General features: G+C 40.2%; 1 protein-coding gene across 1 annotated transcript; it reads left to right on the top strand.

The window, feature by feature from the left end:
* On the top strand, positions 1-24,970 carry KCTD3 (potassium channel tetramerization domain containing 3). Its single transcript, XM_009894322.1, has 17 exons — positions 1-77; positions 1,448-1,493; positions 2,849-2,922; positions 3,386-3,444; positions 3,633-3,713; positions 4,415-4,555; positions 5,804-5,894; positions 8,432-8,622; positions 14,285-14,400; positions 18,255-18,342; positions 18,479-18,595; positions 19,698-19,868; positions 21,034-21,189; positions 22,195-22,291; positions 23,488-23,672; positions 23,775-23,913; positions 24,275-24,970. Exons 1-17 carry the CDS (start codon positions 49-51, stop codon positions 24,855-24,857), a joined length of 2,364 nt encoding a protein of 787 aa, XP_009892624.1. The 5' UTR covers positions 1-48; the 3' UTR covers positions 24,858-24,970.
* The last annotated feature ends 217 nt before the right edge of the window (positions 24,971-25,187 follow it).

Genomic DNA, 25,187 nt, shown 5'->3' with positions numbered 1-25,187 from the left:
AACTTGTAACTTTGGTTTCCTAGGTTCAGCACTTCAAGACAAACACTGATGTGGATTCCAGACTCCTTTTTTTCCAGGTATTTGTAATATATCATTGCATGAAACAAAGACAGATTAACAGCAATTAAAAAAAAAAATTAATATGTTGTCAGTTCTTAATTTATGCCATAAACAGTGTCTTTATTCCTTAATGCATTTTCTCTGTTACAAGCAATGGGGCAAATTAATTTGAAATAAGCTGTTATCCAGAAGGCATCTTCTATCTTGAATAATGCTCCGGGAGCTTATATGTGCTGAAGAGTTGTCACTTCTTAGGTGGAGTGTTATGGAAATAATACTCTGAGTTTGCAGGAAAGGGAGATGCCACTGACGTTATTACTATATTGCCACTTGTGATCTTATTGACCCTACAAGGTAGCACTGCCTTTAGTGGTTTTTTTGAATTATTGCTGTACCTTGAGTTTAGTCAAAGTTTTGAGGGTTTTTACTTGTGGTACAGGAGCTGTTGGAAATATTGAACATCCTTCTGCTAACTCTTACTACTTCCGTAGGTTGTGCTGCTTGCTGTTTGTACCCTAGTAATTTTCTGCTGTAATTGCTGTACCTCTACCACCCCAGTTAATCCCAAACACCTCAAAGAAGACCTAAAGGCTGGCAGTTTTGCTTCCTTATGTTTAATTTTTGTACTCTTGACTTCTTTCCCAGTAAAAGCATGGCAACTGACATAGGCAGCATTACCTGCTCCTGTTTTACTGAAATGTTTAGATAAATGGAGTGCCAGGGAAATGTCACTTTCTTTGAGGCATGGAAAGAAAGGGATGAGGAGGAAGTCCCTTGCTATTCCCCAATCTCTTAACACTGTCTAAGGGGTTCGTTCTGAAAGTCATCCAGTACTGGAAAATCTCAGAGGTAATAGTCATCCAGACTAGGTTGGAATCTTGAAATGAAACCGTTGACATTAGTTAGTTTGCTTCATATCTGTAAACCAAGTTTTTGGTGTTGTGTTTTCTACTGATCTGGAGCAAGAGTACTTTGATCTGATGGGAGAGAAACTTTGAAGTTTTATCCACCCCATTCTTGCCCAGTAAGTCCTTGCAGAATGGATTGTAGTCTTCTTTTTTACTTCAGCAGCTTTTACTGATTTACCAGATTGTAACAAACTATGCAGCTCTCTGGGTTCCTGGGAGAACTTTTACATCCTTTCAGGCTAGGCCTGTGTCTGCTTTCTTTGGGAATCTGAAGGTCCTTACTATGCAGCTCTTAGCCTGATGCTTCACCCTTAGCAGCATTCTGCCTTATGTAGGCAGTTTTCTTTGCTCAGCTACACAGTTTTACCAAAATGCATCTACAATACACAAATAGAGCAAACTGACTGAGGGTGTTGCTATCTTGTATTTGTGTTAGTCCATTTCTGGGGGACTTCTAACAAAGGTTTCCTGTGTTTCAGTTTACTGAGTGGAAGAATTTCAACACTGAAGGATGAAACTGGTGCTGTGAGTAATAAATCTACTGATAAACCATTAATTTAATGTTACGTTTTCAGTTAGATTCTCTCCTAAGGAGTATTCGCTATGGGTGCCAATGGGAGTTACACTGCCTGAGTCAGCTATGCTTAAAAGCATGGAAAACACGGCCAAATGAATTAAAAACACTCATGTTCCTGGGCTTTTAAAAACTTGTTTTGGCTTTTGCCAGTATTTTCTCTGTCACTATTGTATTGCATAACCCCTAACAGTAGTGTTGCAGAAGCCTACATTTAAAATGCTGACAGTACCGTTTCTGCTTCAGAGTCCATGCGGAGTAATGCTCAATTGGACTTGACCTTTTGTTCATGTTTTGTCACTTACTTCAATAGGAGGAAAATATGGGACTTTGAAATAATTTCAAAATGTCGCCGTGAATTTTCTTTTTCTTGTGTTAGATTCGATGAAAAATACACTACGCTCTTTCTTATAATCTCAAGGCCTAGTTGCAATACTATTTATGCTACTGAGTGTGAGAATGACTGGGAGTATTTAATTTTGTTATGTCTAGTGAAGTTTTAAAGATTTTCAGGACAGAATAAAGGTCTTACACATGTAACTGTGAATGTCATGGTCTTCAAACTTTCCTGAAAAATGGTGACATCTCTGGATTTCTTGGTTCTCATCTTCATTCTAAGATAAACAAGACTGGAACAATGTGCATATTTTTGTGCTCATTCTGCATTATACAGACAATGCAGAGACAGAAACTATACTTTTTTTTTAAACAGAAAGAACTGCTAAATGCTGTATTGCAGAGGGAGGGGTAATTTTCATGAGATAGGATTGCATATGCAGTTGAGTAATCCTGACACGGAAATGTAGCTTTTGCTGGCAAATGGCAAAATGGCCATTTCAGTCTGTGTATGTGAGATTCTTAAATGGGAAACTGTAGTTACAGCAATGTCGTTGAGTGATAGTAAGGCACAGGAGTGCTTTGCTAAAAGTGTAGAGGTAGTTGTAATGGCAATTGACTTAAGATTAAGGTAAATTTAGACTTTAATTATTACGTTTACTGCATTCTGAACACATGATAGAAAGTGAGAGTACCTGCTGACCTTTGTGGAGTCTCTAGAACTTAAAGAACATGTTTACTGAGTGCCATTTATTTGTAGCAGTGTTTGTATGTATGCCTTTTAAGAATGTTGAATAAGTGGATGAAGGAAGAATAATGAAAGCAAACGAGTGGTCCAAAAACTCTGGGTTTTGTTTGTCTGCTGACTGCCTCATCTTCAACTCCTCTTTGCCATGCTCAGTATTAAAAAGTGTTTTAGTTGGTGGTTGCTCCATAACAATGCTAAAAGTACAGTGATTTTTCTTTGCAGATATTTATTGATCGAGATCCAGCAGCATTTGCACCCATTTTAAATTTTCTTCGCACAAAGGAGTTAGACTTACGGTAAGAAGTTCTAAGTACTTCAAGTAAAAATTAATTTGATCAGATGCATTAGAAGACTTTTTCAAATGAGGATTGTTTAGTTTTACTCAGCTAGTTGGGTGCCTAGTATATGACTTAGCTCCCTGGTAGATCTGGTGCCGTGTCTAGACTATGTGTATGGTGTGGTGGAGGCAGAAATGGTAGCATTATAGTTTTTTAGTGGATTCTTGTAATTTAAACCTCTTCTGGCGATGTGTTTCTTTATTGTTTCTGTATCCTTATTTTAATGAAAGATAATTAAGATCACTTTGAAATCTCAAAGATCAACATATTAGATACATTTGGTGGTAATTCTTTAAACAGGTAGCTTGACATTCATATTGTGTAATATCTAGTTATATGCAAGTATTTACATTCAAGGTATTGACTGGCTCTGTTCTTGCGGTTTCTTTGAGTTTTTTTGTTTTGTTTTTTATTTCTCTAGGGGAGTGAGTATTAATGTTCTCAGGCATGAAGCTGAATTCTATGGAATCACTCCTTTAGGTAATTTCTTTTTCTTTTTTAAATATGAGGTCATCTCACATTTATTACTATAGTAATGACCCACTTACAACTCCTTGGCAGTTGGGACCCTGAAGATTTTCAGACGTACTGATGCAGAAGGTTATTTGAAGTAATGTCATGTTTCCCACAAAGTGAAAGCTATGGTCATATCTGTTTTTCCTTTTTAGTGAGAAGATTGCTACTATGTGAAGAATTGGAACGTTCATCTTGTGGCAGTGTCCTTTTTCATGGCTACTTGCCTCCTCCAGGTATTTTTGTATTCATGGTCTTACGTTGCTTGCAGTCACTTACTACTTTTGTTTGTGGGGCTGATTGGCCGAAGTAGTTACTCTAGCTGTCAAACTGTCCAGGGAAGGCTTTCCTATGGAAAGACTAAGGTGAATGGGTGAACTGAACATTGGCCTGATTCAAAAACGAGGCTTTTATCTGTATGCTGTATGAAATGGTGTCTTTAGAGTACTGGACGGGGGTGGGTGGCATGTTAATACCAAGCAGTTTGTGTTTGGTAGTAGATTAGAGTAGAGGTTCTTCAAGTACATTTCAGTTAAATGTTATCAGCTTTCTTCTTTCTGAAGGTACAGTTACTTTAGGTGCTCAATGTCTAGATGGCAAATCGGCACAAATGAGCTTTCCTTAACAATATGAGTATGTTAGATTTTTTTACTTCTCTGTAGATGAACACAGTTCATGTGTTAACCTGAAGTCTAGGGGATGTCTAGCCAATTGTTGACAAGTTTTCTGAACATAGTTCCTTAAATTGTGAATGTCTACATAGAGAGCAAGAGCATTTTCTGTTTCAGGGTTAAGATATTGCCTGATTCTTATAGCAGATGAATTAGACTTTAGATCAGAATGCACCAGTCTTAATCCTGGATTTTGAAAGTGAATGAATATGTGTTCTATTGCTAAAGTTTATGGAGTTGGACAAAACATCTCTTTCATTTTATAGGCATTCCCAACCGTAAAATAAATAATACTGCTGGGCCACCAGCTGATGTTAGAACTGGTCAAAACAGCTCCGAGAGTGAGATTCATGGAGGTGGCGTCCAACCTACGCTTGCTGGTACCGGGGAAGGTACAGTCAGGCTAGGTAAGGAATGTCCATTTTAAAACCAAAACAAATTACCAGGATGATTGTCACTGGGAAGTAGAAACTAAGTGACTCTGGTTCGTCTGTTATTCTATGTTTGCCTGATCGTAAATTGCTGAACACTTGCTTAAGCACTACTCCCCATGCAGTATTTAAGGCTCACTGCTGCACAATCAGGACATGATGCTGAGAGAAAGGCAAATCAAAGTGCTTTGTGCAGTCTTAGTGTGGCCCCTTAGACAAACGCCTTACGCCATGTTAAAAACCAGACAGACCAGCATGTCTTTGGTCTTTGTTTGGGACCTGCTTCCTGATCTTGCACCTCGTTCTTGCTCCTGGTGCCTCTCTTGCACTGCAAGAGTTGAGTCTTCAGAGTAAAGGTAGTCTTCAGTTGTTTGACTATACAGAATACTTTCCATATAAAATATATAAAAACTGTAAATAAGATAGGCTTGAATTCTGTAGTTTTCCAGCTTTTGACTTTGCAAGCAAAATGATGCTGTTAGAAGTGTCATATTTCTGCTCTAATCGTGTAAATTGTAGCAGTGTTAGGAAAATCTAGAGTATGTTAAAAGGTGAATCTATATCCGTCCAGGTAATATAAAAATAAGCCTTGGATATGAATTGCTGTTTCTTCTTTGTGAGTTGCTGCAGGTTTGGAAGTGGGAGGTTTTGGGGAAAATGAGACAGAAGATGCAATTAGTTCTTTAGAGAGCTAACTCAGTGAAGTACCATAACCGCTGATTTCCAGTGCCATCCACCACTTCTGCCAACCCCAATTTAGTAAGAGATCAGAAACAGGCATGCTCCCACTAGATAATAAACAGAGGAGCTATAGGTATTCTGAGATAATGGAAACTTTCGTTCAACAATCTGTAACAATAATGCTGCGTTGTCATTTGGAAAGAACTTTTACAAAATAAAGTGTTGTTTCTTATTTGATAACAATCTTCAAGTTTTTACCAATTTGGCAGGCTTTAAAACTGAGGCATGTACTTCCCTCTTTCTCCTTATGAACACATTGTAGTGACTGAGATGAAATGTCTTCCTTCCATGTAAGAACTGTAACAGTTGTAAGGATTGTGAGGAGTAATATTGCTAACCAGAATCTAGCTGAAAATGTTTCTTGAGAAAATTTGTTATCAAAGTTTCTGTTGCATAGCAGAGAGCTCTATCCTGTTCTAGATGTCTCTGCTTATCTTCTAATACCCATCACTTGACTGACTTTAGCTTTGTTGTTGTTTTTAGGATTTCCTGTGGACCCACGGAAAGTGCTAATAGTAGCTGGCCACCACAATTGGATAGTAGCAGCCTATGCCCATTTTGCTGTTTGCTACAGGTAGGAATATAGTTGCTTGTCAGGTTACAGGAATCTTAACAAATTATTGGGGTTTTTTTGGTTTTTTTATGAGCAAATCAAAAAGTTTCCTGTATTGTGAAATGACAGTAGATCACATGTGTTCAGTCCGCTCCTATAAATATGAATTGCCGGTTTTGCTTGTGCAAATAAACTGCTTAATAGGAATTCGAATTTTGCTTCTTTGTTTTCAATTCTTGATGCTGTTGCAAAAGTAAAGGACTCCAATTTAACTGCTTCAAAAGCCTGTTTTAAAGCAGACTTTTAAAGGAAAGATTAATTTAAAAGGTTCTTCCTACTATAGGGGTTTGAAGACAGTCTGTGATGTTAGACTGTCAAAGAACTTGAAACAGTTAATGGATTTTTGCTACATAAGCGATGTACCTTGTTTTAAACTTCATTTTTTTTGGCTTAGCAGAACTGTTAAGCACTTTCTACTTCACCTAGATGACTGAAAAATGTCTTTAAATGTCTTGTAAAGAAACTGGCTATTTTTTAAGATCAGGTGAAGATAAGTAACACTTTCATATCACAAAGGCTGTTCTTAGTTCACATCTGGTAGTCTTGATTTAATTGGTGGCTGTCTTTTCAGTGAAAATAATGTTTTAACAAGAGCTGATGCCAAAACAAAACACTGCTGTTGCAGTGTGGTTCAGAAACAGAAGGGAGAATAAAGAGTGTAATGTGAATAGCTTCTTTCTTTACTGCCAAGCTGATGCCATAGTTTGCAGCCTTTTTTCCTATATAGAATACTAATTTACTTGCTAAAACTTTGCAACTTAAATCACATCTAACTTGTTTCTTGTATTCACCACTGCAATTTGTTTTGCTGTACTTTGTACTAAATGTGGTTTCTGTTGCTCTACTTAACGTTCTTGTTTTCAATTATGCTTAATATGGTCTGACTGGAGAAAGAGGCAATGATATGCATTTGTCTTTGTGCTAATTGTCCATTTAGCATTCTATCTCTGACTGTTTTCCTTGGATGCTAGCTCACTTAAGTGAAAGATTCTGCCTCCTTCCTGTTGGTAATCTGCTTAATGAAACTTGTTACCACTGAACTTAAGTCATTAGTGATGCTTTTGATGAAGCATGTCAAACTTGGATTGTTGCTGAAAGAAGGCAGAAGTCATCCTGCTTTTTAATCTGCTTAATGAAACTTGTTACCACTGAACTTAAGTCATTAGTGATGCTTTTGATGAAGCATGTCAAACTTGGATTGTTGCTGAAAGAAGGCAGAAGTCAATATGCCAATTTAAAATGCTGCTTTTCTTCATAGTGACTCAGGGTAGCAGTCTTGTCTTGATTTGAATATTTTTTTCTTCTGGAACTTGCAGGAGCTCTAGGAATACGATGGTGGAATTTTTTTCTCCTCTGTTCTGCTCTTGTACAGCTTTGGTAACAGTTTTTTCCCCTCTCTGCTGCATCTTAGTACCTGTCTGTTTAAGTGAATTTGCCTAGACTTTTTTTGACTATCTAGTGTTTGAGCGGACAGCATACACTTAAAAATACTTCCCTCTACTCACAAATTTTAATATAGCTTGGCTATACTACTATGCTGCAGTCAAGTGATGTGATTTTTAAGATTCTTGTCAGGATTATTTTAGTGTAACAACTGAACGTCTGAATTTTAGCCAGAATCACTTCTCAAAGTCAGTGGTAATTCATAGTGGACTGGACAGTGAATCCCATACAGTAAGACATTAAATATATTCAGATACTTAGTTTTGTGACTTTCTCTTATGTGCCTTGTAACAGGTATTATTTAAATACTTAAGGTAATTATTTTAGTAAAAAACTACAGCAAAGCACAGTGCATCCTAAAGATAGTATTTTTTTCCCTTTAAAGTATGTCAGAAGTCTTCAAAACTTGATAGTAAAGCTAGTGAGAGTGTCTTGGTTGCATTTAAAGGCTTATGGATATTACAGTCCTTCTCTTAAGTCACTTTACTACAATTTCTTCTGCATGCTGTATGGGTAGAGCAGTGATCTGTGGTGCTTTATCCCCAGGCGGGATGCAATGCTGAATTGAAAGAATGACAAAAAGTACTATACATATGTTTCTGCTTTCCATGTTAACATTTACATAATTTAACTGCTTAGATTTACTGTGCTCTAGCTCAGTTGCAAAGTATCTAAATTATTGCCTAAAATTAAGTCAGATAAATTGTGCTTTTCTGGCATCATGTAAGTCTTTAAAATTGCACAGGCAAATGATTCTCTAAAAGCTTATAGTCAATTCTGTGTAGTCTGTTTACAGTATACCATAAACAGAAAATGCGACTAGATAGCAGAGCTTTATGCTACAGCATGATTGGGTGTCTTACATGATATTTAAGACAACTTGCCTCTGGGAATTAATAGAGATTTCTTCTAAAGTCTTATGCTGAACTTCATTCTCTAGCATTTTACTAGCCCAAGCTTTTGGCTGGATCATCCACATTGGCTCAGGTGTAGACTGAGATCTCTCTATCTGAACCTCTAACCTCTGCTCACTGTTCCCTCCTTTGCCCTTCCAGAATTAAAGAATCATCTGGGTGGCAGCAGGTGTTCACGAGTCCCTATCTGGACTGGACAATTGAGCGAGTGGCTCTCAACGCTAAGGTGGTTGGAGGACCTCATGGAGACAAGGATAAGATGGTTGCAGTCGCCTCGGAGAGTAGCATAATCTTGTGGAGCATTCAAGATGGTGGTAGTGGCAGTGAAATTGGTAACTATAATTGCTTGGGGTTTATCTTCTTTGTGTGTGTTTAACTGGAAAGAAGTCTGTGATCTTGTTTTGAGGTATGTATGATTAGCAGTGTTTGGTAATCAGTTTCACAAAGTGACAAAACAAGTTGTAGTAAGGAACGTGTTGGAACATATTAACTTACTTCTCTGTCATGCTAGAGGAGACCTTTCTCAAAAACAAGATGATGATAATAAAGTAGTCTGTTTACTGAACAGATATTAACTAATACTGTTCAGTTCAGCTTGAGTTTTTGTGGGAAGATACAAATTAGAGTTAAACTTTTCCCTGGACTTGCATTTGAATCTAGGCCATAGCACAAGGGGAACTGAGTTTCTGAGATGGAAAGCTACAGATACTGAGAGATTCTGCTCTTTTCTTTCATTTGTCGTATTAAAACCATATTTTTACAGAGAGATGATGAAAAGGTTTCAGTTCTGTCAAATGTAGTTCATAAATGGAATTTGGAAGATGAAAATTTCTTCATTTTATAACTTGGTAGGGAAAAGGCACACTCTACTGCCCTAAGCATACAGGAATTGGAATCATAGAATAGTTTGGGTTGGAAGGGACCTTTAGAGATCATCTAGTCCAACCTCCTGCTCATTGCAGGGGACATCTTCAACTAGATCAGGTTGCTCAGAGCCATGTCCAACCTGACCTTGAATGTTTCCAGGGATGGCACACCTACCACCTCTCTGGGCAACCTGTTCCAGTGTTTCACGACCCTCATTGTAAAGCAATTTTTTCCTTCTATCTAGCCTAAATCTACTCTCTTTAGTTTAAAACCATTACCCCTTGTCCTATTGCAACAGGCCCTGCTAAAAAGTTTGTCCCCATCTTTCCTGCAGGCCCCCTTTAAGTACTGAAAGGCCGCAATAAGATCTCCCTGGAGCTTTCTCCAGGCTGAGCAACTGCAACTCTCTCAGCCTGTCCTCATAGTAGAGGTGCTCCAGCCCTCTGATCGTTTTTGTGACCCTCCTCTGGACCTGTTCCAACAGGTCCATGTTTTTCCCATGCTGAGGGCCCCAGAGCTGGATGCAGGGCCCCAGAGCTGGATGCAGTGCTCCAGGTGGGGTCTCATGGAAGCAGAGCGGAGGGGCAGAATCCCCTCCCTTGACCTGCTGGCCATGTTTCTTTTGATGCAGCCCAGGATACAGTTGGCTTTCTGGGCTGTGAGTGCGCATTGTCAGCTCATGTCCAGCTTTTCATCCACCAGTACTCCCAAGTCCTTCTCCTCAGGGCTGCTCTTAATCCCTTCATCCCCCAGCCTATCTTGATACCAGGGATTGCCTCGATGCAGGTGCAGGACCCTACACTTGGCCTTGTTGAACCTCATGAGATTCACATGGGCCCAATTCTCAAGCCTGTTCAGGTCCCTCTGTATGGTGTACTGTCTCACAGGCGTGTCAGCCACACCACTCAGCTTGGTGTCATTCTCACACTTGCTGAGGATGCACTCGATCCTACCGTCTATGTCACTGATGAAGATATTGAACAGTACTGCTCCCAATATGGACCCCTGAGGGACACCACTTGTCACCCATCTCCATCTGGGCATTAAGTTGTTCACCGGTGCCCTCTGGGTGTGACCATCCAACCAGTTCCTCATCCACCGAACAGTCCACCCATACCTCTCCAATTTAGAGAGAAGAGTGTTGTGGGAGACTGCTGTATCAAAGGCCTTACTGAAGTCCAGATAGATGACATCCGTAGCTCTTCCCTTGTCCACTGATGTAGTCACTCCATCATAGAAGGCCACTAGGTTGGTCAGGCAGGGCTTGCCCTCAGTGAAGCCATGCTGGCTGTCTTGAATCAGCTTCCTGTTCTCCATGTGCATTAGCATAGCTTCAAGGAGGATCTGTTCCATGATCTTCCCAGGCACAGAGGTGAGGCTGACAGGTCAGTAGTTCCCAGGGTCCTCCCTTCTAATCTTTTTTAAAAATGGGCATAATGTTTCCCTTTTTCCAGTCACCGGGGACTTCACGTGACTGCTGTGACTTTTCCAGTATCATGGAGAGTGGCTTGGCAACTACATCAGTCAATTCCCTCAGGATTCTGGGATGCATCTCATCAGGTCTTGTAGATTTCTGTATCTTCAGGTTCCTCAGGTGGTCACAAACCTGATCTCTTATATTGGGAGGGACTTTTCTCCCCCAGTCCCTGCCTTGTGGCCCATCCGCTCAAGAGGTGTGGGGAGAGAGGTTGCCAGTAAAGACTGAGGCAAAAAAGTTGAGTACCTCACCTTTCTCCTTGTCCGTTGTTACCAGTCTGCCAGCCTTGCTCATCAGGGGAGGTTATGTTTTCTTCCACCTTCCTTTTCTGGTTGACCTTATTGTTTGTACACCTTGGCACTGAAGGATACACAATTAGGGGGGCTTTAGAAAAGGCAAGAAATTTTCAGCAGTAAATATTCCTTGGTACTGATTGGATGGCTTGTCTGACTCGCTATTATTCAAATACTGGGCAAATTTGGGAGGCAGTGAAGGGAACGTTATTAGGAACTTCTCTAGCCTAATACCTGGTGTTTGAATTGCCACTATCATGACAGTAATATCTGTTTCCTCTGGCAGTGCATACTGCTAACAAAGTATGACAGCAATCTCCTTATATGGCCACTTTTCTCTGAAATTTTATGCTGAGTTGATTTGTTATTAGATGTGTCACCATAGTTGAAGTCATGAGAATTAATGTGGTCATTAATTAAAATCAAAATAACCAAATTCAAGTTTTGATCCGTGTTCCTTTAAAGGAAGAGCTTACCTGAAAGATGCGCATGCAATTTCTAGCTATGTTAACGGCTGTTGCTTTTTTTTCATGCTTGAATGAGTGGAAGCACCAAGTCGGATTTGAAGATGGGGAAAGACAAAGGTCTTGCATGAGACAATGCAGCTGTATACTGCTCTTTTAGTTGTTATTTATAGAGTTCTTGTATGTAATCATAGTCAGCAAAACAGAAAAGGAGGTTTCATTGTGTTAAAAAACAAAACAACAAAAAACTGAAATGTGTGTCTAACAGTTGAATGTGAAATATCTCTATTAAACAGGGAGTAAATATTGTACTTGAGAAGCCTTTTCTTCTGTTATGCTCTCCTTGACCAAATCTTAAAGGCAGGGAAGAGATGGTGTGACAGCTGTACTCCTGTAATAGGCATCGCTTTAAGCACTATGCTATTACATTCCTCCTGCGTTTTCTGGTTTGACTTAGCTGCTTGTGTTATCTTGGGATTTGCAATAGGATATGTGAAGCAACATCTCAGATTTCTGTAAATCAAGTGCAAAGAGAGGCAAAACCCATACGTGGACTTTTACTTTAAATAAAACCTCTAAAATATGCCAACATCATAAGGTACTGATAGCTTGGACTACGACTGAACATGGCAACAACACCGAAGGAAGCACTTTTATGCCACTTGGGGCTGGGAGGAACAGAGAGAAAGTGCCTACAGGATTGAATCTTTAGTCTGACTAATGTGGAACAAAATGTACTGTTCTCCTTTTTGGATAATAGGTCATGCTCCTTCGTTTAAAAAACCCTAAAATATGGTTGTGTTAAACAGTAATAACTTGAATATAGCTGTCTTGTTTCTTCGTGGGGGCAAATGCTTGCAGTCCTGCTTTGTGTTAGAGATATAGTACATTGCTATAATCTTCTGAAAGACACTACTTGTTCCAAACAGTCGTTGAAGCCTGGCGACACCATCCTCAGAAAATTGTGTGGGCTGGCATCTTGGTGATAGAGCTCTCCCAGGGCGTTCTCTTTCCTTTCAATATTACTTACATAAGCCACTGCTGCTGGATGGCTGCTGTAAGCAGTATTTTACTGAGAGGGACCCTTAAGACAAGAGCCTGTCATTACGTATAGTATTGTCTCCCCTGTGGATGGGTTTCAAGATTGTTGAGCCTAAGCAGGACTGACACTTCAAATTCCTCCAGACCATTCAAGCTGTCTTCCTTGATTTCCTTGAACCTCATCCTTCTCTGGAGTAATCAATTCTAGTTGTTTCTGTGGATTTTTTATTATTGCCTTTTTCATGTGCCCTGTACTGCTGAATCTCATCTGCATCGAATGATTGTACTGTGCCCTGGAAAACAGTTTAGCATCCTAATTAAAACATAAGTATATATTGAGCTTCCTGAGGTTCCTTCTTGGGGTGTAACAGAGGGCTGCTTCTTGGTTGGAAATGTCACTCTGTTCATTTGAATTTGTTCAAAACAATGTTGCGAATTTTTCCAGCTGTTAGATGTCTTCAAGAGTATCCATCTGCTGCAGCTAAAGTTTATTAGTGAGAAATAATATAAATATGTAGAGTGATCAGTATAGGAAACTTGTGAGTGAAGCTTGACGCTTGGTAGTGTAATGTATCCCCAGTAGTAATGACTTTTGTACTTACCAGGCAGTAAACCAGCCTGGAATTATGTACAAACTGAGTTACTTCCAGGGCCAGTTTGCTGGACTTCATAGCTGGCAAACTTGGAAATTATGTCAGACTTTTTTAGTTTGCTGTAACTTTTAAATACATGGTACAATAAATAGTACAAAATGTCGTATGCTATCCAAGTTTGCAGTTCAATGAAAAATACTTCTATTGGATCTATGATGAGACTAGGAAGCTCTAAAAAGAGGACAGATTTTGTGGAAAAGCTCAGATGTTGAGATCCATTATAACCATAGTCATCAGTGCCTGTCCATGTTGTGGAGTGTTTTGATTTTTGTTAAGTGAAATGTTCTTGATGCCACATTTGCTTTACTTGGAAGGCCAGCATTTGCTCGTAAGTCTTACCTTCCAGATTTTGAATAGTATGTGATGATTGGTGAAACTGGTTCCCTATATAGTTTGAATTTTTAATAGCCTGTACTCTCTACTCATGGACTGTAACCAAACTTAAAGATCTGGAGATGAAAAGCGAAAGAAAGAAATAGGCTTTTGCAGGCTGCTTATTTTTCCAGGTTCAAGTATTTTCGCTAAAAGAGAGTTTTGAATGTATTCAAGTACTGTCACATTGGGGTTGCTCATTCTTTTTCCAAGAATAAGGATGAAGCCTTGTAGCCATATTTAGTTTCTAAAATATGTTTCCAGACTACATCTATTTGATTGGACTTTAAAAAAAAAAAAATGCGGTGAGAACTTGTAATGCTTTAAAAGGTAATTACAAACTAGTATGGCATAAGTTAGTCTGTCTAGCAAAACCCATGAAATTATTGCTTCTTAAATGACACTTAATAGTCACAGATAAAAAAAAAACACAACACAAAACAACAAAAAAATCCTGCTTGCTCTAATAGGATTTTTATTTATTTTTTAATGCCTTAAGATGTATAAAGCCATTTGAGAACTTGATGGTTGTAGAAAAATAAGGCATGCATATTTCACATGGGCTCTTCTTCCTTCCCTTGCCTCCTTTCTCCATCACAAGTAATGATTGCATCAGCAGAGATGACATCACGCTGCCATTTAATTTAATGGAATCTGGTTTGTTGCTTGAATGGTACCTCACCTAGCACACCACAAACCCAGTTTTAGCTGTTCTTTTACTTGCTACTATAATAAATGTGACATATGATAATAGTGGAGAGATTCCATTGTTACTGTTTTTTTTTCTTTATTTTAGATGACCTTCATAGACTCTTCATTTTTTGTAGGAGTGTTCAGTCTTGGAGTCCCTGTAGATGCTCTCTTCTTCATTGGCAACCAGTTGGTGGCTACAAGCCATACAGGGAAAGTGGGAGTGTGGAATGCTGTGACTCAGCATTGGCAGGTATGTTCAATTCAATTTTCTGCATCACTTTTAGTAAACTGGTATGTCTTTCTAGTAAAAAGAGAATAAAATAATCTAAAAGCATGTATGAAATGCTTGTCACAGGGTTTTCAGCCCTGACTTGTGTTACGGAGTTTGCCACCTTGGTATCTGAGTATTGTGAGCAGAACGTTAAATTGTTTCATGGTACTACCAAGCATGCTTTTTAGGCTTTCAAATAAAAGGACGTGGTGTGATTTGGAGTAATAAATGTCAAGTGTATGTATATTTGAATTTTCTTGTGGATTACTAACTTTGTAAAAATTCACTAGGCTCATATGAAATAAAAAAAAAAAAGGGGATGTGTGACGGCAATTTCTGTCCCATCTGAAAGAAGAAGAAAACAAGTCAAGAAGGCAGTCTGGTATCTGGGGATATGAAAAGCTGTTTTACAATGGGAGACTCTTCTTCAGCAGAAATATTTGTGGTGCTTTAAAGATGTCTGTCTTGCATGTGGATGCGTCTGGCTGCACTGACTTTATTCCTGTTGTCAGAATGCATATTAAGTAGAGAGATCCTTGGAGTCTGTATGAGTCTGTGAAAACAGACGAGCATTCATGTGAGTAACAAAGCTTGTAACACAGCCAGATGTACGTCTTTGTGGCACAAAACCTGGATGCAATAAAAATCCCTGAATTGCCTTGCAAATCTCAAGAGGCAGAACTGACCTGAGGCTGCTGCACTGTTTGCTGACTAAGTTCTCATTCAACCCCTAAGTGACAGTACCGCTAACAAATAACACAGATAATAAGCATGGGATAGCACTGCTGCAGCAAATACAGACATGTTAGTATGGTCTTGAATTAAACAAAACATTATTTAAAGCTCTTTTGATGCCTTGTAAAATCTTCTGTTAAGAGACAACTAAATGCTATGTGACAAGCTGGCGTTTGACAATATTTTCTAAAGGAGCAAGTCATAAGGAATAAAAACCGATGTCCCATTCATCTTTGTTTCCAGGGGGAGCCACAGAAATCTTTCTGATCACATTAATAGTTCCTCAGTTTGACTGACTATGTCTTTGGTGCAAGCATTTCTTATTGAAGAGTAGAAAATCTTTAAGTGGGGCTTATATGCCAGCATGTCCTAAAACCAAGTTTTGGATTTCTAATTTTTTTTTTTCCTAGAGTATGAGAATAGCTCTCGGGGGAAAAAAAAAAAAAAACAACAAAAAACAACCCAAAACAACAAAACAAACATAAAAAACCAGTCCAACCAGTTTCAAGGAGCTTTCTGTACCTGAGGCTCTTCTGTTAGTGAGGACTAAAAAAAAAAAGTCTTCCTGGAGATCTTCATCTCCCTTTAGAATACATTCTTCTTGAAGAATCCCATAAATACTTAAGTGGCAGGGTTGTACCTCTGATCTTCAAAGTCCTCATAAGAATATATGATATTTGTGTAACTGCTTTTGATGGATTGCCCATAGCTCTGGATTTAGGATGTCATCATACTTGCTGCCATGAGAGAGGTTTTGAGGAACAGAATATGCCAGTGCCCCATTTCAGACCAAGAACTTTGTTTCCTTTTGGGCTTTCTTTCCTGATGCCTTTCTAAGTTCTGCTTTCAGGAGGCTTAGTTTGTGCAAAGCTATCCTTCCTGACACTGTGATTTTTTGTATTTGATATGTTACACCCTGAAGAAGTCTGACTTCTGCCTCTAATTGGTTCTGGCATCTTCTTCCCGTCTTAGAGATTTGAGCAGACTAGCTGAGGTGGTTTCCCTAGTGCTTATTTCTCTGGCAATGTTTCAGTTGCATGCAACGAGGAGAAGAGGTTGTGGGTGCTAGATACATCAGTAATTAGATTCTTGGTATAGGAGAGCTTAAAGGAAGCAGAATACTTAGTGTTATAGCATAAAAAGTAACATAAAGCAATAGGTTATGACAGAAAAACTTAGTCTGGGAAGTGAGGATTCTCACTACTGGTGACTGTTGTATAGTGCCACTGTGTATCGCTATCTCTGCTGCAGAAGGAAGGAGTCTCCTTGTTTTATATGGTCTCTTTGACCCAGTCAATCAGTCTCTGCTGTTGGCAGCACTGTAGATCCTCTTGCTCAGACCTCTCCTTGCAGTTGTTATGTGTTCTGCAAGGTGATGAGTAAAGTGGTATATCTGTTAATGGGTTGCCTCTACCTTCTTTAGTTTTGTAAACTTTTTGAAGATGGGAGAGCTTCTGTGTATACCTTTGATCCACAGAACCAGAGAGCACACTGCAGCTTGCTTAGTTTCTTGCCTTTCTGCTCTTCTACTACTACTTTAAAGTAGTCTGGAAAAAAATAAATCTTTTGAAACTAAATTCTGTGGCCCAGATCCTTAGATACCTTATTTAATTAAATCTAGTATGAATTTGACTGTGGGGAGGGCAGGGTACTTAAACAGCTGTATCTGAAAAAGTACTATGAGAAAGCATTGAGATAAGAATAGCAATTCTTTTCAGTAATTGGAAGGGATCCTTTGCCGGGTCATTCAATCATCAGTTATACAGGGAAAATCCAAGTGCTTTCCAAGAACAATTTATTTTTAGCACTGGATCTGTGCTGAATTATGGGCAAGCATAAGTGAGAGCAGGGTAGCTCTTTAAACAAAGAAAAGAGGGAAAGTGCCTCTTCCCCCTCCTCCCCACCCCACCTTCCCCGAAAAACACGCAGAAGCTATATTCATGTTGCAGCCTGGGTGATAAGGCTGGGTGATATGCTTAGAATATGGTTTAGGGGCTTACAGACTATCCTTGGGTTAGGAATTGGTACTGGTTTAGAGTGCTAGCTCCCTGGGGCGTGGGGAAGTTTCTTTGCTTGTTTTGCATTTATCCAGCAGGTTAATTGTAGGTATTTTGCAAATAATTTTGCAAGTCTCTGAAGCAATCGGAAGGATGCCACTGGTCGGCGAGAAATGAGAACTTAAGTTGAAATTTCCATGAATTCAGTGTCTGTTAAGTGCACTGATTAAAACATATGGAGTACAGGAAAAATGCTATGACTTTATGCATTTTTGAGAGATCTGGATAAAATGGCTTTTGGGTTTTTCTTCCTCAGGGCTGAAGCAAAAAATAATTGCTTGAGATAGGGGATCATACCTAGGATAAGCTAAACTTTTCTTTTGTTTGAGATCTCTGTTCCACCTGAGAAGGGGACAAGCACTCCTTTTGATCCTAGAGGGAAAAGAGAGGGCATTCTTAATCCCTCACTTTAAGGTGTAGACCAGTAAGTAAAATATGACAGGGCTGCCTTCCAGGTTACTTGGTGTGGATATGTATTGGAAGTGGGACAAGATTTTTTTTATTTTTTTTTTTTTCCTCTCATTTTATGTCTGCTAGAGGCTAAAATCACCATAGAGGCTGGAAGAGGGACACAAGAACTGGGGGTAAAGGAAGGCTTAGAGAGGCAACATCTAGTTCCTTTGCCCAGCAACTTCTTAAGGAGTTGTCTGAAAGGGAAGAAGGGATAGGACAAAAAGTGTGAAGTACGCTTATTTTGCATATTGGGGAAAAAAAATTGTCTTTTGAAGACGTGATTTAGCTGCAGTACTCTGAGCTTTATGCCTTCACATGGAGAAGGATCTTCCAGAGCAGTTGTGCTCTAACTTGCCTGCATACTTCTGCTGAAATCCGTGACTTAAGATCTGGTTTCGTAGAGGAATATAATCTACCAGCAGTACTTCAAAAATGCCATTGTATGTGTGAGCACGTGCACAACTTCAGACCAGTACTAAACTTAGGTGTTCTTCAAAAAAATGTACTGAAAATGTCTGAAGACTGAGAAAGTAGCAACCTAACTTCTTGATTTGTTTATTTTTATTTTTTCTTTTCTGTTTGCATTAGGTTCAGGATGTTGTTCCCATCACAAGCTACGATACTGCTGGGTCTTTTCTGCTTCTGGGCTGTAACAACGGCTCTATCTACTATATAGGTAAGAAATGGAGGCAGGGCGGAATAAAAAGGAGGTGGTACTGAGCACCTTTGTTCTTAAACTCTTTAATTGGTCTAAGTTGCATCAGAATAACTCTGTCTATTCAAAGTAATAAACAAATGTCTCTTCCCCACAGACATGCAGAAGTTCCCATTGCGAATGAAAGACAATGATCTTCTAGTGACAGAATTGTACCATGATCCATCCAACGATGCTATAACAGCGCTCAGTGTCTACCTCACACCTAAAACAAGTCAGTATTCTATTGCTGTCTCTTCAGTGAGAGTCTGTTACAGATGTAGTTGTTTGGGGTTTTTTTTCTGAATGGACTTTTTGTGTTGCTGCATAGCAGGGCTGAAGCAGGCAAGGTAGCTCTTGACAAACTATGAATTTTTCTTGATTTTAATCATCTTCAAATGAATGATGAACACTAGGTGTGTCTCCCCTTAAATCTGTACATATGTACAAATAGGTGCATTTACTTATATGTATGTGTGCAATGCTTGTGCGTTGTGCATTATACATTAATGTGTGATGTAATAATATAATGCATCATTTATTAATGCTTGTGCATAATGTACCTTTGCTGGTTTTAAGCCTTTTATACAGGATATGCGCTTAGATTATGAATTGCATTCACTGAAGTCGTTTGTGGTGAACTGGGGGAGAGACAACCTTGCTGTTGTGTCTAATCTTATAGCCAATGCACTAAAAACCATTTCCATATGCAGCTGAATCATGCTTAGCTATGGTGTCTATACACCCTTTTGTAATCACAGTGCAGCTACTCTTTACACCCTTTTGTAATCACAGTGCAGCTATCTCTTTAAAAAAAAACAAACCACAAACCAAAAAAAAACCAAACAAAAAAACAAAGCAAAAGCCCCTAAAAAAGTCAAATTGGGAGAAAGTGATTACTTGCATAAATATATTGATACCACATTGACTTTTTACCTGTAGTCCTCCCTGCTCTTCCTTGCTTTCCCATTTGCCTCCCACTAAGGCAGAAAAATAAATGGTAAGTGGCACATATTGACCGTATCACTGTGAGGAGTGCCAAAATGTCTGATCATATGACTTTATCCCTCTCCTCTTTCAGTTCCAAGAGGGGGGAGAGAATGGGTGAGAAGGCTGTTAAGACAGTGTTGAAGAGTGTGGTATGGAATTGAACATTGGGTTTTTTAGTGGCAAAATGTCCCCTCTGTTCATGGGGAAAACGAGTAAATAGGGTTTAAAATAAATGTCTGTTTTATTGTGGAAGCTTGGAAATACTGTTTTCTACTGCCTCATTCCCTGGCCACAGTAGGAGAAGCTTTTATTCCTGGGGGGAACAACTGTGTTCTTGTTTGCTTTAGGTGTAAGTGGCAATTGGATTGAGATTGCATATGGCACCAGCTCTGGAGCAGTGAGGGTGATTGTACAGCACCCTGAAACAGTTGGGTCTGGGCCTCAGCTCTTTCAGACCTTCACAGTTCATCGAAGTCCTGTTACGAAGATCATGCTCTCAGAGAAACACCTTGTTTCAGGTAGTCTTCTTTTCTGTGCACAAATTTGTATTGGTGGTTCTCCCCTCTTTCTGAGCAATGAAGTATTTGTATGCATTGCTTTAATTGCATTGTTCCCACATGTGATAGAAAGGAGTTGGACAGATTTGGGGGCAGAGGAGGGGCTAGATTGGCTTGGATCCTCTTTCTTAAAGTAAATATTCTTCAAAGCCTTTAGCAGTTAAAAGACCTAGGTTTTATTTGACCAGATACTGGAACAACTAACTATTTCATTTGTGCCTTATTCCAAGGTTGCCATTTTTTGGGATAAAAGGGTTTGTAAACAAATGTATCCCTGTCAAGTCTTATTGTTGTGGGCAGGTCCTTTAGGACTTGTCTTCTTTTAACAGCCTTTCAGGAGCTTTCTGGGTTGCAGCAAACAGTGCACCATCTCCTCTTGGGCCCTAGAAAAAGCCTTCCCATGGCTTCAAAGGGCTGTCTTTTTTTCTTTTATCAGCAGTCTCCCAGCATTTGTTGTGCTATCCTGTTTGTCCTGTCTTACTCTCAGGATTCAGGGAAGATGCAATCATTCCTCCCTCTGTCAGAATCTATTTCACCCAGAATCCAGCAACTAGGGTACAGGGGAGAACAGATTTACTTTCTGCTGCTATCCCATTTTTTTTAAAAAAAGAACAGGAAATAATGGTATCCAATTATACTGCAAACAAACAATCCAGAGGTCATCTGTTCCCCTGCAACTTGGTGCTAAACCCTCAGTGCCAGGGAAGGGCACATCTGTGTGTAGAAAACTGAGTAACTGATGAACGAAATAGAAGAGCACTGTTGTGTGAAGAGGGTTCTGCTGCAGGCTGCTCTCAAGACATGTCTTGTCCTAGCATCTGCACGCAGAGGATTCAAGTGTGCTCTAGGCTACAGGTGCTAACTCAGTCCAAACTTAATGTTGTGTTCCACCTGCCTCAGTTTGTTTCTTGAATTTCTGAGGGAAGAGACAAAACTAATAGAGAACAGGACATCAGCAACAATTTGTAGATTGTTACATAATGGAGATGCTATGTGACCTGACATTGACTAAGTTCTGCTTGATCGCTCAATCTTGGAAAGCTATCATATAGAAATCATTAGAGAAGTTTATCTCAAAAGTTTTGTCATCCTTTGTAAATGTTATTGTACATCTTTTCCTTTCTAGTTTGTGCTGATAACAACCATGTACGGACATGGACTGTGACTCGGTTCCGGGGCATGATTTCAACTCAGCCAGGCTCAACACCTCTTGCATCATTCAAAATCTTATCCCTGGAGGAAGCAGAGAGTCATGGCAGTTACTGTTCTGGAAATGACATAGGTAGGATGTCTCTCAAATGCACTGTGCTAAGCCTCTACCTTCACTGGTCTCAAAGGTTTAATAGACCTTCAACCCTATAACATGCAGGTCAGCTGATGGGTGTAAGCTCTTATATACTGCTCTCCCCTTGAAAAGATGGCAGGAGTCATCTGTAAGATTCACCTGGAAATACTCACTATTTAGGTTGTACAGAGCGAGTACACTTAAAGGCCTTACTCTGAAGGTGAGAAAAAGGGAGGAAAAACTTTCAAACACAGATACTATACCTTTTCCTTGAGCAAACTGATGTAGCATTTCACTTTTGGTTTAACTAGAGAATGACAGAAAGCACAGGAGACTGTGTTAAAGCAGATGAGCACAGCAAGGTTTGGGTCTGTTGCAAATTCCAGTTCAGTGTTCAGTTGGGGTTAAGTCATGCACGTGTGAAAAATTCTTAAATTAATTACAAGTTGTGACAAGTTTACTGAAGCCTTGAAACTGCAGAGGCAAATGGTGCTATCACATTGCTAAAGCAAGGTACTGAAGGAATGCACATCAGTAGATATGGGTAGACAGGTAGTCTAGATTCCTTTGTGGTCTGAGTCTTGCAAATGAACCTTTGGTGAATAGGATGCCCTGTGAACACAGGGTGGGGTCAGTACTATGGCAAGAAATATGATTAAGCCTTTAGACATCTTTAGACATAGGAGCTGCAAATTAAGAAAGTACTTATTGTTATTACAGAGGCCTAATGTAGGGTTTGTACTGACATACTAATTCCTCCAGGAACATGCAGGAAACTGAAGAATGAGGGTCCTTTAAAACAGAAGAAAAAAACCAATTTGTATCTGTAGAGGCTTTTAACTGTCGAATGGCTTTTTCTAGCTATTAGTCATCTTTGGTTCCCTGGTCCTGATGCTTTAAAATTGCAGTGGTCATACTAATATGAGTTTGGGTCTTCAGGACTGGGTGGGAAAGAGGGTGAGGGAATTGAAACAAACAAGCAATCTTTCTTTTTTTCTCTAGGACCCTTTGGTGAACGTGATGATCAACAGGTGTTTATCCAAAAAGTTGTCCCCATCACTAATAAGCTGTTTGTAAGGCTGTCTTCAACTGGGAAAAGGTACCTCCATGTATAGGTTTTTAAGTGGGAAAGGGGCAAGGCTGTTCAGGTGGCGAGGTCTCCCATCCCTTGGGGATGCAGGCAGTTGCACTTAGCAAGCTTCTAATGGGCTTGCAGCTCTGGCCGAACTCTAGTTTGTGTGTTAGTAACAGAACCCTACTTAATGATCTACTATAACCTAGCGGCCAAATGGCATTTTGAAAGATGTGGTATCAGAGACTCACTTTGTGATGGCTCGCCTGCTGAGCTCACAAAACAAAGGTTTGTGTGCCTCTACAGAATCTGTAACTCGGCTATGGTACTGTGCCAACATTAAATTTCAAAACTAATGCTGAAGTTGGTGGTGGCAGGGATTATGCTGCTCACAAAGGTAGACAGGGAAGTAGTTTCTCTCTTCCTTTGTACTTGCCTTTGAAGATATTAGAAACTTTAAAACTGAGAGACTGTCTTCTAGGTCAGATATACAGTTATTTACTTAGGCCTGCCTTCATAATATTCTACTATGTTGCTGCCAATGTAGTAAAAAAGGTTGCCAAATAACCACAGCTGTTTTTTCTTCCTGTTAGACTAGGAAGATGGCAAGAGATAAAAAAGATGGTGCATCTCAGTTCTATGCCTCTTACTCTTACATCTCTTGCCTAATAACTTTGAATCTGGGTGAAAACGTTGATGCCTTAACACTATGGGCATCTGAATTGAGGACAGAAGCCCTGGGTATTACTGATGTGCCTTTTTTTTTTTCCTTCCTCCTTACTTCAAGCTAGATTTGTATGTGGTGGAGAGTTTTACTAGGTGACTAAATCCATCCTTGGACTTTTTTGCATATCTTTTAAATGGTAAAATGTGGTGTATCTGCAGGTTAGTTTCCTAGGGTGTCTAGCATATGAAGGGGCTAGTTGCTGTCATTCTTGTGAGAGCCTTTGGTTTCTAATCATTGAAAATGGGAATCGAACATACAGAGGTTACCTAATAAAAATAAAAAAAGTAGTAAGACTGCAGATGGACTGAGGGGGAAGGTACTGTCTGCAGCTGAGCAGCATGCCCATCTTGCAGGGGACAGAATTTCAACTGGAAGAAAAGTCTTTTTCTGAGGGCAAGTTTGGCGCCTTCTCAGAAAATCAAAACAGTACTGACTTTACTTGCTAAACTCTGCCAGGTGCAATTGTTTTGGTAACTTGAGGTTTCTCTTCTTGTAGGATCTGTGAGATCCAGGCAGTTGACTGCACTACCATCTCATCATTTACTGTGCGAGAATGTGAAGGATCCAGCAGAATGGGCTCCCGGCCACGCCGCTACCTCTTCACTGGGCATTCAAACGGCAGCATCCAGATGTGGGACCTGACCACAGCTATGGACATGGTTAATAAGAGTGAAGACAAAGGTAAGTTGTGTTATGCCAGGACTGTGGTGTGGTGTGTCGTCTGTCCTCACATGTGCATGACTATGGTAAATGGTCTCGGGCACTAAGAGCGGTCTTTTTCAGATATTGGCGGCCCCACAGAGGAAGAGCTGCTCAAGTTGCTTGACCAGTGTGACTTGAGTACGTCTCGCTGTGCCACACCCAACATCAGTCCTGCCACCTCAGTAGTTCAGCCAAACCGGCTTCGGGAATCTAATTCCAGGTAGGTCAGCAAGGGTTGCACCTGCTGCAGGCACCAAAGGTTCTACCCTTCAGGTAAGGAAAGAGGGGTTTGGTGAGCTGAATGCTGTAGCTGAGCACCTGAATGCATGCCCTGGGTGTCCTGAACTATATGGACATACTCCTCAATTTCTGTTGGTTTATATATGTGTGGATTAAAGTATCATATGAGAATCCAAACGAAGTGATATGGAAGCCCTTGTGTGGGGGTTGTGATGAGTATATTGCTATCTTAGTGGGAGTTGCAGTGGTGGGTGGGAGCAGGGTGTTCAGAAGAACTGGTTGCTATTCTCAGCCTAATATCTGTTCTTCTTATCTTTGGTTGTTGGTTTTCTTTTTTGAAGCCTCCAGTTGCAGCACCATGAAACAATCCATGAAACAGCCACGTACGGTTCTGTGCGGCCATACAGAGAAAGCCCCCTGTTGGCAAGAGCAAGGCGGACAGAGAGCTTTCACAGTTACCGGGACTTTCAGGCTTTTAACTTACCCAGCAAAAGCCCAACAGAAAAGGCAGCTGCTGCAAATGGGCATTCAAGCCAGACAGAGGCCAGGAGGGCAACAGCTGAGGGCAGTGCAGCTGAGAGGAAGGCAGTCCTGACAACAGCACTTGAAGTGCGAGGCACAGGCGTGACAGATGCAGGTGGCTGTTGCAGTACAGAGGTTCACCGCCTGCCAGAGAGTTCTCTGGATCTCAAAAGAAGAGGAGCAGAGGAGGAAAGTGAAGCCAAAGCAGAAAGCAAAAAGAAAATGGGGTTTGAAGGAGCTGGTTTCCTGGGAAGGAAGAAGGTGCCTCTCCTGGCCTCTGCACCAGTCCTTGCTGAAGGTGGGCCTGAATTACCTGGTGCGGCTTCTCCATCGCCTACGAAGACGGCTGCTTCACCACGTCACCGGAAGAATGACTCATCCTGCCAAGACTATGGCTTGTGAAAATGTGACTGGTGGCAAAGATCAAGCACAGGTGCCCTCTGGCTGGTAGCAGGCATAACATTACATGTTGTGGGTTGTTTCTTGAATGGGACTTTGTTCTGATACCCAGAATGAAAATTGTAAGATTATGAGAAAGTACCTGGCTGCTGTTGAACCTTTGAAGAGTCGTTCACATCAATGTGTGGCTTTATGTAATGCTCCAAAATGTAGTACGGTACTTGATCCAAAATATTGTTGTGCATTCTTGCGTAAACGTGGTCAGGCATGTGATATGTTGTGATTATTTTTGTCGTGGGGGAGGGAGGGTGCTAAAGGAATACTTGGTTGCTC

This window comes from Charadrius vociferus, unplaced genomic scaffold (genome assembly GCF_000708025.1).
Source record: "Charadrius vociferus isolate BGI_N301 unplaced genomic scaffold, ASM70802v2 scaffold261, whole genome shotgun sequence".
NCBI lineage: Eukaryota > Metazoa > Chordata > Aves > Charadriiformes > Charadriidae > Charadrius > Charadrius vociferus.
Note: the sequence above shows the minus strand (reverse complement) of the source record. Positions and strands in the feature narration are given on the sequence as shown.

Excerpts from the sequence above, each read along its gene's own strand:
- KCTD3 (XM_009894322.1), top strand. The coding sequence starts at position 49 with ATGTGGATTCCAGACTCCTTTTTTTCCAG. Across the intron at positions 5,895-8,431 it reads CATTTTGCTGTTTGCTACAG|AATTAAAGAATCATCTGGGT; the intron begins GTAGGAATATAG and ends TTGCCCTTCCAG. Across the intron at positions 18,343-18,478 it reads CGGCTCTATCTACTATATAG|ACATGCAGAAGTTCCCATTG; the intron begins GTAAGAAATGGA and ends TCTTCCCCACAG.